At 38.2% G+C, this 16,008-nt stretch overlaps 1 protein-coding gene across 3 annotated transcripts in view; it reads right to left on the bottom strand.

Moving 5' to 3' along the window:
• Nucleotides 1–16,008, bottom strand: part of LOC122778410 (gamma-aminobutyric acid receptor subunit alpha-2) — a 31,096-nt gene that overhangs the window by 9,648 nt on the left and 5,440 nt on the right. For all 3 annotated transcript variants that reach the window (XM_044040287.1, XM_044040286.1, XM_044040288.1), the window contains 4 exons: nucleotides 10,157–10,224; nucleotides 8,129–8,349; nucleotides 6,232–6,314; nucleotides 5,192–5,335 (listed from right to left, as the gene is read on the bottom strand). In XM_044040287.1, the coding sequence (XP_043896222.1) occupies nucleotides 5,192–5,335; nucleotides 6,232–6,314; nucleotides 8,129–8,349; nucleotides 10,157–10,224 (516 nt within the window). The remainder of the gene's footprint in view (nucleotides 1–5,191; nucleotides 5,336–6,231; nucleotides 6,315–8,128; nucleotides 8,350–10,156; nucleotides 10,225–16,008) is intronic.

The raw sequence follows: 16,008 nt of genomic DNA, 5'->3' as shown, positions 1-16,008 counted from the left end.
AAACTTCTTACATCCCATTTCATCAACTAAGTAGTGCGACTATAATTAGACCAGTGCTGTCACTCACTGCAACACTTTTGTATTTGACTTCAACAACAAAACAATGGCTTGTTTTCTTATTTTCATCAAACTACTTATCTAATGCCTGCTCCACACATTAAATTTGACTTGTGGTAAACCACAGACACAACAAACTTTATAACCAATTTTTAATGTTTTAATCCTGAGTGAGGGCCGACTAGACGATCCAGTCAAGATGCAGAACCACACACTCGCTTGATTTAACATGACTTCAGAATATAAACAGACATGGAGGCAAACTGTCAGTGTGTCCTCAGTTAACAGCTATTGTGTGTGCAATGGTTTTTGCTGAGAAACACAAAAAAGGGTAGATGGCTGAGAAGACGAAATCAACTTGGCGTATACAAGTTACGGTTCTAAACAACATTATGTAACGTCCATTTCCCTGTCAACTCCCCACAGCCTAAAATCAGAAGACACCCACGATTGTCGGAAAAGTCAGATCGGGACCGAAATGTGGCCAATTATCCTCTAGTGAGGGGCAGGTTTTACACTTATAGGCAGGTTGTAAAGCTCAACAAGAACTTGCTCCTCATTACAATCCTGACAAGCACAGAATTAAACATAACTCTCGTTCACTATAGATTGCCTGGGTTGCCATGGAAGATAAACTTCTTTGACATGTGTGTCTTTAAAGATATAATTTGTAACATCTCTGCATTAAAAAAGGAATAGTGTACTTACATTATAGCCTAAATGTTTGGCTAATTTACCATCTCTGCTAGAATTTCTGGGGCTTATCTGCTGGTTTGTGCAGTTCCCTCCTAAACAACAACAACATAACATCTATAAAAAGGTAGGGGAAGCATAGCAATTTCTCTACACATGAGATTAACCCCTCTGGTTAATCTTGTGACTCCTTGAAGGGTCCCATTCCTCAGGTTGAGAACCACTGCTTTGCCTCACATCTGAAGCCCTTGTATGTTTTTGTGTGTCTTTTTAAAGGCGACATAGACCAGAAGCTCCAATTAACGCTGCGTTTGTGTGTGTATCTGCGTCATTACCTCGTTTATGAAACCCTAAAGTTTCAGAACAAACAGTTCAGCCACTGCTGAGAAAATAGTGTTGTATTGTTTTCCTGGGCTCTGCGAAGTGGATCGGCACTTCCTTAATTTGATGTCGTCATCAGAAATCCCCACCACTCCTCTCACCACCGTAGCGCCTCCTGGTGCGGGCACTAGTCCGGGCACATCCGGTTGCGTACATTCAACCGCAGAAGAAGAACAACTACTCTCGTTGTAGCTGCTGAGATGCAGAGCATCCTCCGTGCCAGAGGGGGAGCTGTGTATCTGAGAGCTGGCCTATCTATTATGTCACTTCCAGGTACCTGGCCAATCACAGGACAGTGGGAAAGCTCTCGTTGGCTGGCCAATCACAACACAGTCCGCGTTCTGGGGGTGTGGTTTTGGTCTGAAACAGCGCGGCTGACGAGAGCGTCAGTGAGGAGATATTTTGATCGGCTCGTTTGCAGCGATTAGGAGGTTTTTAACCATGAAAACAAGTTCATATATGTAAGTAGACCTTCATAACTAACATATGTGTGATACAAGCATTCGATGTCACCTTTAAAGCTTGCTTGTTAAGTCCTTTGTGACTTCTGTTTTGGAAAGTGCTATATATGTACATGCTTTATGATTAGTTTATGCTTATGTTTCTATGGCAACCTGCACTGTTACTATGGCAATGTGCACTAGGATTTTACAAAAAGTTTCATTTTGCCTCATCTATCAGGAGTATTATGAGGTTCTTCATGGCTTTAGTCACACGTTTTTACTTATTCTTAGACTCACATTTATTATTGTTATATGACATTGTGAGAAAACGTCTCCTTTTATGTTCTATTAAAAGATTTGGAGCCTAACATGTTCCCTCTCTGTTACCCAGCTATATCCACAGCCTTCACATCTCACTGCACTGATCTGGGGGTCTATTCAAAGACCATCTAGTTGGTTCACAATCACTCATATGCTGACGTGTGCCTGCTGTTGTTACTGCTGCTCCACTCCACTCCACTCCACTCCACCCATCCTCCACCTGCTTCACTTGTGCTCTGTTTTTATGCACCCTGGAGGGTGTTTATTTTTCTGTTAGTAACCACTGGGTGTTATTTGCAATGGTACCTACATGTTATTCATCACGGTGCTACATATTTGATTTCACGGTGCCACAGCAGGGCACCATAGGGGAAAGGGGCTACTGAATCAGTAGTGAACGACAGAATGAAAGCTAAACAACATATGGTTTAAAAAATGCTCCTCGTAATCAGAAAAGACCCAACACTTTGTACATCTGTCTTATTTTGAAGTGCTGTTGAAAGGATCTTTTCAAGTGTCATCCAGACTGGTTTTTCAATCACCTCAGTAATTATTGCTAGCTTTAAACATTTCCTGTACCCACAACTCCAGAAGAACACACCACTCTTTTCTTAGCCTGGTCTTATTCTCGCTCCAGTGGCTGCCTATTAATTTATTCACTGATTAGACAATCTTATTTAGGACTTAGAACTTAAACCACAATGCCGTCATCATTGTTTCGATTAGTACCATCATATAATCTCTAGTCACTGTGTGTCAGATTTCTTTGTCACTCTTATGTTGACAGTGAACAACTGAAGAAGCTTGTCTCAGTATTTAAATCCAGACTCTGGTCTCTGATTTGCCATAATGTGGGACCTGTTTTTATCTCATCTTTTCTCTGAAGAGGTCATTTCCTCTAACCGAAATTATGACAACACTAACATACAGCACAGTCTCGTATATCTACATATATATATGTATATATATATATATATATATATGTATATATATATATATATATATGCATATATACATATAAATATCTAAATGTACATATGTATATATATATATATATATATATATATATATATATATATATATATATGTATATATATATATATACACATAGATATACAAACATCCACACGCAAATCTGACCCCGTTTCTTGGCATCAGTTTTAGTGTGTTTGCTTGAGATGTTTTGCTTCTATTTTTAGGCCTCATTATCTCTCTCTTTCTTTTATACTATAGCCTACTTCCCCCTGTGCTTGAGCTATTTCTTTTGTGAATTCACTTTGTAAACAACATACTTGATAAAAGTGCTTCATAAATGAGTGTAACTTGACAACTTGTCTTGAATGCGACACATTTCTAAAACAGTGTGTTCAGCCTCAGTCTGCCTCTGTTTCCTGACTTCATAGCACATGTGTATAAATGTGACACTATTTGAAATCATCACACAGAAACTGGAGACTTTAGAGTGAATGATGACGGTAAAATATCGCATTGTGATTTCAGTAAAGCTTCAAACAGGGTTAGGGTTAGTTTTTACTTGTGTTATAGATTTAACACATGGAGCATTACCAAATGACATCAACATATTCACAACTCTACTCTAATACACTTTTTTCAATGGAGGGGGTGGGGTGCAAAAGGGTAGGTGAAGCAGGAACTGTAAATGACTGAGGCTGTAACAGGTGAAACACATTAGGTCAGGGCAGACAATCAGGGAAGCAAAACAAGAGAAAACTTCAAAATAAAACAAGGAACTGAAATCCAGACCGAGAACTAAAAATCCAGTGTAAAGAAAACAGTTCAAACAGAATAATAGTGCAACAAAAAGTGCCTGAAAGATCGAGGAGTCGTGACAGAGGCAGCAAACTGAAATATGGCCTCCTTCAGTGATTGGCTACATGTATAAAGAGACTGACCCCAAAAGTGCCTTGAAATGCCTCAGGTTCTAAAAGTCTGGAAATGTTATCAATGGCAGGCTACACTCAGACAAAATGCAACAAAACATCCCACTCCCCTGTTGCCACTGTCACTGTCTACAAAGGACCTAAGAATCCTTAGACTCACTTGCTGACTTCCGGCGATGCTTTCTGCTCCAGCAGTGTAAGCGTCTCTGACTTGTCGTGAAGACTCCGTTCATGAGAATCATTCCTAGTTTCTATGGTCAAGCTGTGATTGGATCAAAGTATGCACACTATGTCCATGTATGTTTAAGAAAATGTCATCCTTCCGTTTTTGCTTCAAGTCCATGTTTAGACATAACCACAGTTAATTATCCTGTCCACTAATGAGCTTGTCGCTGTTGGATCCAATTGCTAATGTGGAATGTCCCATTTTCACTGCACACCAACTCATTCCCTTCCTGAGCTCAGAACATAGATTTTCTTTGTCATTTCCTGCATCACTGCACTTGTGTTAGACGTTCCTGTGTCTTTGGGCCCAGACAGAAGACACTTAAACCACTAAAGAACACGGCAGCCATTTACTTTTCCTGGAGATCCTTTATTAGAATCTCACCTCCAACACACAGCTGTGCTTACTTATGTTTAGTTATGCATCAGCATCTGCCCTCTGCTTTTACTGACATCCATTAAAAAGCCATCCCAAGAAAACACTGTGCTGCATTTAAACACAGCAGAAGCCTACCTGCAATGCTCCCTTTGGGTCTCCGGGCCATGCTAAATGCAAATTAACCAAAAAGAGAACAAAGTGGGGACTTCACAATGCATGAATGCCAAATCCCTGTTTTGTTGAATTGAATCTCTGTCAAGCAGAGGAACTGAGAACAAATGGTTTTCTGCATTTTCCAAGCCAAATAAAATGACAAGACAAAACTTAGCAAATGCTACATCCTCCTCCTGCAACATGTAGGAGGACGGCAAGTTCAACATCCACCCGAGCAAGCACAAGTATTCACAGTTTGATTTACACACTGAAACTGCTTTGACCTGAGATGACAGAAACCTTTCAGATCCTGATTCAACAAAAATAACAATTTTTCACCCGAGTTTGTCATTGTATGAATACAATCTCACAAGTTTAACAAAACAAAAACAATCCTGTATCCAGATCACCACCAACATTTTATCACTTCTTCATCAGATCATAACCATCATGCCCATAAACCTTCATCCAAAATGTATACTTTACTTATTGAGATAGGTTGCTCATCATCAAACACACACACACAGGTGCAAACACATCGCGACACTGTGGTCACAGTTCCCTCCTTTTAGTGTTTGAAAATCCAGGTTTTCTTTTCCTTTAGGAGAAAATTAGGAGAAAATTGACTGAAAGCTTACCTGTACTCGACTTGATAGTTTCTTGTCCAACCGTTTGTCCAAGCAGGTCGTACTGGTTGAGTCGAGAGCTTTCTCCTTCCACCACCACAGAGTCTGAGGCATTTCGAGTCCATGAATAAGTCACTTCTGAGATTGTGTAGGCATCTTTTAAAAAATAAATAAATAAAGAAATAAATAAATAAAAAAAGAGAGAAGAAGATAAACCCTTAGGGGATAAATCTGGGGGAGCCACAGCCATTAATACGTTTTTCAACAAAAGTGTTTCAGTGAAACTGTCTTTCTGGACAATCGAAAGAACGCCAAGAGAAAACACATCTCAATGTTTGAGGATGTTCAGTGTCAACAGGCAATCGAAGCATTGTGTAATTTGCCCTTTCCAGTCACTCACGTTGTACACTGAATGTGACATTTTAAGATCGTCTGCCTTCAATTAATGTCTGGTGAAAATAATAAACAGATCATTTCCATCCATATATTCAGTTTTTGAGAAATGCTGTCAATCATGTCATGATGTCAGATTGTTTCACGGTTGCAACGGGGCGTTTAGAGGTTAATCTGAGTACTGTAGGTCCCCACATAAATGTCTTTAAAGTAAAACGTGAGAAGTCAAGGCATTTCAGACATGACCCACCATACATGAATAATGATGCTTGGATTCCAGCAATAATAATAATACATTGTTTTAAAGCAATATCTTAAAAGCAGCTTAAAGCAAAAAGTCTTCATCCAAATGTAAAGAAGCCATGGGAATCGAACCTTTCAGTTCACAAATTAAAAATATTTGGATGAGTTCTTCCATATTTCCCATAGACATTTCCACTCAGTGTTTAATTACTCACTGTATCAATTAAACTGCTGATGCATCATTTGTTAAAATTTGTAAGGCCACTGCCAGTAAAACTGAGCCATGCATTCCAGCTTCACTTGGTTCTTAGGCTGCTCTCTTGCCAAAGAACCAGTGAGGAGAAATTAAAAAACAAAACAAAACAGCATTTTACTTAAATGTTCCCTCAGGTACTACCATCATCAGAGTTACTCACAGCTGCCAAATTTTAGTGGACAGGAATGAAAGTCCATGGGGAAATCCTCCAGGTGCATTGGGCACTCTGCATGCACAGTTAACCTGCATCCAATTCACAGAAAATTAAGTAGACTTTGCAAATGCATGAAAAGTAAACAGCACAGATAAGGCACGCTCTAAAACAAAAAGAAAGAAAATAAAAAAAAACAACTCACAAGCCTCATGCACTATTCAAGACGCTCCCATCTGTAATGCCTTGAGACAAAAATCATTAACCTCAACTGTAATCAGCAGAGCAAAGTAAACAAAGTACCGCTGAAGCCAGCACAAACCAAGACTCGTGTGTGACTGCAGGTCGCTTATGTGATAAGAAATGGCACAGGATGTGCTTTTTAAAGCATTATTCAACTGCAACCACAAAATATCATACAGTATCTTATCTTTCATAATGGTTTTCTTGAAATGCACATTGACCAAAATATGCTTTGTTGGTAAAAACCGTAGGGAGGGGAAATGTAATCACTGTCACTAGATCAGAGGACTCCTTTGAGCTCACCCCTCCCTTTCCCAAGTGCATCAGGGAACTACGATTGCCTTTGCAACTCACAAACGATGCCATTCGTCTTCGTTTGTGTACTAAACCTTTGCTGTAAAATGCAAAACACATGCTCTGACTGGTTTGTCCATTCAGGCTACTGTAGATGCATGACGTAGGCACTTGTCTATAATTCATGTAAAAGGTTTATATATATGTATATATGTATATATATATATATATATATATATATATATATATATATATATATATATATATATATATATATACATATATATATGTATGTGTATATATACATATATATGTGTATATGTATATATATATATATTATTTTAAAGCAATTAAAAAGTTTTGGATCATATAATGTTTAACATTCAACCTTTAAATACCTGCTACACCTGTCAGTCACACACATAGTACCGCACTATGACCGATGAGTTACTGTTGTTGTGTGTTGTACTGTAGTTTAAGGTTGAATGACACTTTTACTGTGCTTTATATACCCATCTTAACATTAATAGTGAAATGTTCTCAGGGCACTTGGCATCTGTAATGTTGCATTAGCACTGGATTACTTTCAGATCTTTAGCATCACCTCTTCCCCACTGGTCTGCAAGAAATGTGACAACTGCTGTCTGTTCCCTGTATTAGGAAGTCTAAAAGTCTTAAATATTATAAATTTTTTTTAGCTAACAAGACTGACACCACCATCAGAACTGTACCTACTACAAATGTGGTACACAGAAAAACAGGGACTCTTAAAAGTGTAGTGCATAACTTTTAAACAAATGTTACATTCTAACCTTTGTCAGACAAGTTCAAACTGTGCTAATTAAGCCTATGAGCTGTGTTTCTCAGTTTAGCAGCTTGTGTCTCTTCCTGCACACAGGAAGTGATTCATTTCATGTCAACACAGATGACGGCGACATTCTGTTAATGGAGTGAGACAGAAAACACGCAGAGGCTTTAGAATTGATTTCAGCTGCTCAAAACGCCTCGCCCTTTGACGGATAAACGTTTCTTGCTCCCGCCCACACTGGCGCTGCTGCTGTGTACACACAAACGCTCCCTCAGTCAGGTCTGATAGTATTGCTTGACACAGCCTGTTATTACATTAGGGATTTGATTTGTTTCTCTTCACAAAGAACAAACTGAGGCAGAAGAAAAACAACATAAATCACCAAAAGTTACACACTGCACCTTTAAGCCACTGTCAACAGCTGCAGCAACACATTTCATCATACAGACATGAGGGTGGTGTCAATCGAACAAAATTAATAGCGCAATTTCCAAAATGCATCACACATAAATGCTATTTTTTACCGCAGTTTTGATCAGGACACACTCGTGCTTGAATTACCTCATCGTGTACAGCAGCGTTCCATCATCTTGAATCCTCAGCAGTTTATTAGGCATGGTCATGTTATGAGCCACAGACTTTTTCCCATTATGGAAGAAGGTGTCTGGAGTCCAGATCTTACTCGCCATCAGGTTGTTAAGGGGCAAAATATTCATCGGTCCATTAAATTTCAACCTCTCGTCCTTCCAGCTTTGCCGGAAAAAAACATCTATGGTGTACTCCTACAGGCAGAGGGGGAGAAATGCATTAAACTGTGCATGTCATCTCTTTTTTCACATATATGAACATGTTCCTATCGCTTCAGAAAAATAACAATATATATATATACGTTTCACCACTGTGTTTTATGGGAGCCTATACCACTAGCAGCTCTTCACGACTGACTTCACCGGCCACTGTAATAACTGGGCACTACAACGCTCTCTATTTGTCAAAACTCCATTAAGGTTAGACCTGAGCTCTGTGTGGTCCATGCAGCTCCCTGAGCTGCTGATTTTTCTCTAAGCTGCCTCTGAGGCCGAGGCATCTCCTACAATCATATGTTGTCAAAATAAACCACATCAAAAAGGATTTAGGGCAGAAAGGACTGCTGTGTGACATGTGTGAATGTGAGAGAGATTCACACACACAACAGGTAGAAGTGAGACAGGGTGATAAAGTTTGTCTTTGATATTTAGATCCTGCTATAATGAAACAACAGGGTCGTATGCTCCTAAATTATTAGTACAACATCTCCATCATGAGAGGAAAAGAATATCAATCATATCATAAAATTGAAATGGTTTAAAATGAACAATTTCTTGACTGAATTCTTTTAATGAAAGAATCGCAACTTAATCTGTTCATTTATTATTTTTGACGCCTTGCACATGCTTGTGTGTGCAGCAGGACAGTAAAAGTTTGTTGGCCCATTTGTTTAAATACACAGTTGCTCCGTGCTCTTTGTTTGTCTAATGCATGTGGAGCCAAATCCAATATGTTTTCTTCTTTTTCTTCATCTTCTCTGATTCTACTCTCCCAGCACTGGCTGTCACTGGACCTCCAATAAATACCATAAATCCTATTATGCGTCCACCTCAGCCATCAGCTGAATTGCTCTACAATATCAGAATAAATCAATCAGGCCAAAGAAAAATATTAGTTGTTGCCGGCCGTATCTCATTTTTACGAGACATCTGTCTGGGCATCAGCAGACCCTGAAATAAATCATATCTTTTCAGCCTTGTGCACTTTTGTTTGATGTTCATTTTGCTAATGAACACGTGGTAATATTTAAAATGACCAACTGGAGCATTCACAAAGATAATTAAGCCCAACTGCTCACACAGTTTGGACACATTCCTGGACTACAAGCTTCAGTGACTGCACCTAAGTCAAAGATGACCTCAGCAAGTGTACTTTAAGAAAAATGGCGTTTGCCTTGTCTGTCCGTCCATCGGTTTGTTTATGAGATGCGGTGAAAACGTGACATGAGAAATGAAGTAAATGAATCAGAAAGTAATGCAATCAAAGATGTGTTGGTCTAATAGTCAGTCTCAGGGACCTGCTCCACCATAAATGCTGGTTTTACATTCAATCGAGTGCCTCCTACTTTACATATCTTGTAGAGACCACTGCATCATAACTGTTAAATCAATAGATCAATCACTTGGAAAATGGGTCTTCTCGAGGGGACGTTGATAATATGAGGTGAAGGTGGGAGCATGTCACGGAATAATAAACAGGACAGGCCAGGATAAACAAAGGAGTGACTTGAATAACAAGAGGACTTTCAATTATTTATAAGATGAAAATTGTTAGATGAATAGACATCATGCTTGTAGCGAGAAAAAACTGGTCCCACTTCAGAGTGGTGTGTATGAAAGGAGGGGAAGTTTGCCGTGAGCAAAGTGAAAATAAAACAAAACAAGTGTCTTTTCTTCTTTTGACTATCAACGGGCAGCACAAGGCCGTCCTCTGGAATGACAACAACAGAGACACGGCTGAATAATTCAACACAATGAATAAATGTCCAATATCTGCTCTCACCATGTCTGTGTCTGAAACTGGTCCAAAGCTTGTGACATAGATGTTTGTCTTCACCTCAGTTACTCTGTCTGGATTAGGAGACAACAATCAGAGGCATCAGGGCATTAAAATGCTGCAAAAGAAGACACTTTAAAGGCAGTGAAGTGGTGAATATGTAATATTTTATTTATCTATGCAGGGGTTGGGTGTGTTTTTTTGGCACAAGTAATGAAAGATCAGAGAATATTTTATGCCCTAAGCCCTATTTTTCATTCTTTTCACATTTGAGGTGTTTTTCTATAGAACTTAACCATCTTTAAAGTTATCTGTCATTTATTTTCATCATTTATTGATAATAAATCGTGTCATCCATAAATATTCAGCATTTATCGATAATAAATATAGTCGTATTCTTCCTGGCAATAGCTATCAGTATTTATAGTCAAAAATAAAACAAGTGGTGGCTGAGTATATCATTGACTTTGATTAAAACAACTTACCTACAGAGCCACACTGGAGCTCTTCATACAATTCTAACATTTACCTGCTGCCTTTTTCACCTTAAAAGTCATCAACACAGGAAGACATTTGTGTACACATGCACAGGGATCACACACAAAAAAGAAATACAATACCAAATCCTATAAAACAAAATACTATATATATCACATTCTTTACTATGCATAAAATGTAAATTTTGTTAACAGCTTCAATGGTTAAGAAATACGGGTGTCAAACATATGGCCCGCGGGCCAGAACCGGCCCACCAGTTAGTCCAATCCAGCATCACAGGATGAAATTGTAAAAAAATTTGCAGCATAATTAGAATCTAATCATCAAGTTTGTGATATTGTGTCATCCCTACACGTGTAGTGAATAGAGAATATAAGCAGCACTATTTAATTTACAGTGTTTACATCATAGTTAGCTGCTGATCATCCTCTAGAATCCATCTTATCAATTTCTATTTACAGTAGATTTGTTTGTCAGTCAGATGGAACTACACAGTGAAAGAGCAGTTTGTTGGCAGCTCTTGTAAGACTAAATTAAATGAGCGACGGCGACACATAAGACAGAATTGTCCTAAATGCTCACAGCGATGTGACAGACAGGAAGAGCAAAGCCTCATATGTTTCCTATTCAAGCGATAATGTGTGACTGCATCAGCGCCGCTACATCAGGTCCCTTTGCTTTCTCTCGACACTCTTGTCTCTTTCAATAATTACTAAAGCTTTCACGTTTTACTCTACAGCGCCGCACTACACGGCAAACGGCGTCGCACATGCGATCTAAAGAGATCGTTACTCCTAAATAAAGCGCTCTCATGCATGGCAGGGCGGGCCGCAGTCCACGCTCCCTCTAACAAAAAGATACTACGGAAGTGCTTTCTTATTCATAAGGTGATCTAAATCAAGAGGAAGTGTCAGGTTGCCGGGTAATAGGTGCATTTCATTTAACATGATATATGGTGGGGGGTGGGGTTTGTTGATGCAAGCCGAGCCTTTAGTGATCAGGCTTTTTACTGCGACTGCATTCGTTTGACTTACTGTATGTGAAGAGAAAGCTTCTCTATGATAAGTCAAATTCAAGGTTGCGCCAAACACACTCAGTACGTCTTGTGAGAAGACATAATGTGTTTTATCAGAACAGCATAATGTGCCTTTATCTAATCTTCTCCATGGATTCATCTGAAGTCCCTCCTTTCAGTCCATTATACAGTGTGAACGTGTATTTTACATACACATATATACAGTATTTTAGTGTGTAAACACACATTTTTCACTTGGTTAAATGAAGAATACACTTAAAATCACTGTGATGCTGCTGGGTTTGTTTAATTGGATTCAATTTGACCAGGTTTCATTTATTTAATTAAATGTTTCATTTCTTTCACTCATAAAACTTGTTTGCTTATATTTTCTTTGAAGGAAGTGACGTTGACGTTGTCAATTTTATTTAATTTTTTTTCAATCCCAACTTCCTCTGTTGTGGGAATGAGACGTGTGTCTCAGATCCACTGTCTGATGATCAAATAACACGTTTACCTCTGAAAACGAGTAAAAAAGAATAAGCGTATTTTTGGGCGTAAAACAACTGAAATCCTGATTTTTACAACTACGTAACACATTTGTCTTGAACATTAATGTTGTTTGATATTGTGACGTCGTTGATTCACTTCTTGTTGAAGTATTTAACCATTGATGACCAACAGGTTCAAGTATAGCCCAACTTTTATTAGTCTGGCAAACAACAAACTGTTCAACTGCACAGTGCTCTTTTTCTTTTGCTTTATTTATTTGTAATATATTTTTACTGTAGGCTGTGAACCAAATTGCCCCCAATAGATAATAAATACACCTTAAACCTAACACAAGTCTAACAAGATGAACCAGAATATCTACTCAAACAGTTAAATGCCAGCATTGCTGACTTGGGAGAAATATTAAACTCAGAACAATTCGATGGGAGATAGAGAAATGTAATTAAAAAGCAGTAAAAGACCTCCTTTAATCACTGCTGTGTTGGAGCAATCAGCAGTAGGAAGTTTGAAGGATAGTTAATTTAATGGCTGCTATTAAAACACATGATGATAGTTTGATCAACAAAGTCAAATTAGTCTTGGCTCAAAAATATTTTGTCTCTGTCTGAATTGATGTCACTCACTCCCCTGACTCACTGCTGTTTTGTTGTTGTTGTTGTTGTTGTTTTCATTCGTGTATTGTTTTTTTTACTGCTGCTGCTTTATCTCCCTCCACACTGGCAGCAGTTCAGCTGACATTTGGATAGTTTCACTGTGGCATGTGCAGTCCCCTAAAACAGGCAGGTTACATCTGACCAATTAAAAATGGTCCAATGGGCCCATCTGTACCAAACAGCATGTGTACATTCTTGCTGAATGAACGAACCTATGGCGTCGTCCTTGAACCTATAAATACATGATCAAATGTCCTCGGGCGTTGAATGCACCGTCGTTTTTAAATATAGTAAACATGTGTTTTCTTCAGAAGGCTGTGTTTTTCTAGGTTTGCGATTGCAAGGATACATCATCTGAACAAATACGGTTTGGCAATAATGTTCTACTCTTTTACACACTCCACTGTAGCTGCTTTGTTTTTCCAAAGCTCTATGTGTTATTGTTTTTTCCCTGGTGTTTTGTTTGTTCTTTTGTATATGATTCTCTGTCCAATTGATTTGAAAAGTATGTGTTGTTCAGTCAACCTTTGTTGGCCATTTCATGATTAAAAAAAACAAACCCTGCAGATGCTGTATGTGCAATTACAAAAAGCAATCCACAGACCACGAGAGTGATCATTCTTGGTTGTTGAATAGAAGCGTAATATAGTTCTCCCCATGTGTGCGTGGGTTTCCTCCAGGTTCTCAGGTTTCCTCCCACAGTCCAATAACATGCAGATTTGGAGATTGGGTAAATTGGACGCTCTAAATTAACCATAGCTGTGAGTGTGAGAGTGAATGGTTGTTTGTCTCTATGTGGCCTTGTGATGGACGGATCTGTCCAGGGTATACCCCGCCTTTCGCCCTATGTCTGCTGGGATTGGCACCAGCGCACCTCGAGACCCTCATGTGGAGGATAAATTGGTAGAAGATGGATGGGTGAGCATAAGGCATGTTTTTGTATTATATTCAGTAACCATTTGACATGATTTACTGTACATTTCAACTTTAAAGCTGCAAGAATGATATGTCAAAATCAGCTATTTTGATCTCCTGGGCTGTAAAAGCCATCCTCACTGAATATGATAAACAGTATATCGGACATATAGATATTTGAGTAAATAATAAGGAAGTTTAGTAAATAATAAGGAAGTTTAAATAAATACATTCGGCTACCCATTGTGACACAAAATAAATGAATCACTAAGACTGTATGTTGTCAGGGAGACAGGATTATGATTTCTCTCTACTTATGATTAGAAATTGACCACGGTTCATTTATTGTAAGTGTTTTTAATCATGATGAGCATTAATATTGATCATCACTACTTTATGTTGTAATGTACAGCTACAGCAAAAAGTTTGTGTAGAAAACAAATAATCAAGTGTGAATATGCACAGGGGTGAGCAACCTCACAGTCATTCCAATGATGATGCGTGAGCAACTGTGTTTTGTGCATTCCCTCTGCAGCCTGGCTTCATTACAGTGAAAGCAACTGACACCAATTGCTGTATTTTAAAAGAGCGTGGTTTTGCCTCGACACCCAAACACACGACGAGTATGAAAAAACAAATGCCGGATTAGAGCAGTTAGGATTACAATGAAGTCCACAGTAGTTACATTACAGGCTCCACATTAGAGAAAAACAGCTTGTCATTTCTTTTGAAAGCAGCAGGCCTATTTAGCCATGAAATGGCTGTAAGTATTTTGTATTTGCTATGAATAAATTCAAGAGAAATGTGCAGCCTAAGCCCACACAGTAATTCATTCAATGCAGAAACGATTACAGTGGGTTTTTTTCTCTCTCTCTCTCATGAAACCTTCTAGTAGCCTCAAGGGGACATGTGGGTTCATCTCGAAATCCTGTGCCCTAGATTCATCTTCTCCATCTTCACCATTTGATTTTCACTAGATGCAAAAGTCACATCTCTTGCTCAGTGCAATAACACGGTGAAACGCTGATGAGCGGTTATTGTCTGAACAATAACCTAATGTTTGTCCTTGATGTATTATCACAACATTTTACTGTATATGCAGTCTAATGAAATCTATAACCACAGACGTGCATTTGAGTTTACCTTCTTTAATATTGCTGTGTCTCATTTCGTCTAAAAATGTTATAATATTATAATATTATTTAATCTGTAGATTGTTTCCATGTTGTAGTGGATCATACAATAGATGTGTTTTTTACAGTGTTTTGAGTCTCGGGTTTTAATGTTGTGTCTTGCCTCAATATTAATAATTATTTGTTACCTTTTATGTGTATATTCTAAGGCAGATTAAACAACTGTTTTGTTTCTGTGTTGTTTATCGTCTGTGAATTACGTATAAGTAAAGAAGTAAATCTACTCTATTGTCCCTGTGATTATATGTAATTAACACAGAGAGGTTACAAAATAAGAATGCATGAGCATGCTTAGGGATAGTAAACATATTTTATGATATGCATTTCTGGATGAAAGTATTTAATCCAGAGTAAAATCAGAGTTGATAATTCATACTGAGAGAGACAATAGTGAACTGCAATAGTTTCAAAGTTGGCCTTCCTAATGCAACTTTATATCTGTGATTTGTAGTATTGTGAATGGTATTTTGAAAATAAAGTACACAGACAACGTGTGTATTTAATGCTCAAGCATAAACCTATAATAGACCTTTTTCACAGCAGATATTTTCAACATGAAATGACAATGACATTAGGGTTAAACTCCAGGTTTAAGAGAGCCCTGCTATTGCTCAAGTTCACTTGTATTGTAATTCTGCATATATGTTTCTTGTATTTTAATAAAGAGTTGGAGATATATTGAGATATATGGTCATTATAACACTGCTAAAACAATACACCTAATGGTAGCCGAAGACATTATCTCTGTGCTGTATATATGTATACAATTTACATTAGTATATACTGTCGTTGGAATTCAGCCTCCTTTTTTTTGGCACGCTCCTTCAACCCTGAAAACTGTCAAAGGGACTGACTGTGTATCCCTGAATTTACAGTATGTATGAGTGAACACAGTCATGCAGCTGTGATAATTCGCTTTTTCAGCCATTATAAATGTGTTATAAAACAAAATGCAGGGAAGCGTTAACATGTTTTTCCCATAGATGAGACGATGACGAACTAATGTGTCTAAATTGTGGAAAATTCCATCTGATGTCATTTTATTTTCGACAGGATTCTGCTCCATTGTGT

This window comes from Solea senegalensis, linkage group LG12 (genome assembly GCF_019176455.1).
Source record: "Solea senegalensis isolate Sse05_10M linkage group LG12, IFAPA_SoseM_1, whole genome shotgun sequence".
Lineage (NCBI taxonomy): Eukaryota > Metazoa > Chordata > Actinopteri > Pleuronectiformes > Soleidae > Solea > Solea senegalensis.
The sequence above is the reverse complement of the archived record's forward strand: the minus strand, read 5'-3'. Positions and strand labels throughout refer to the sequence as shown.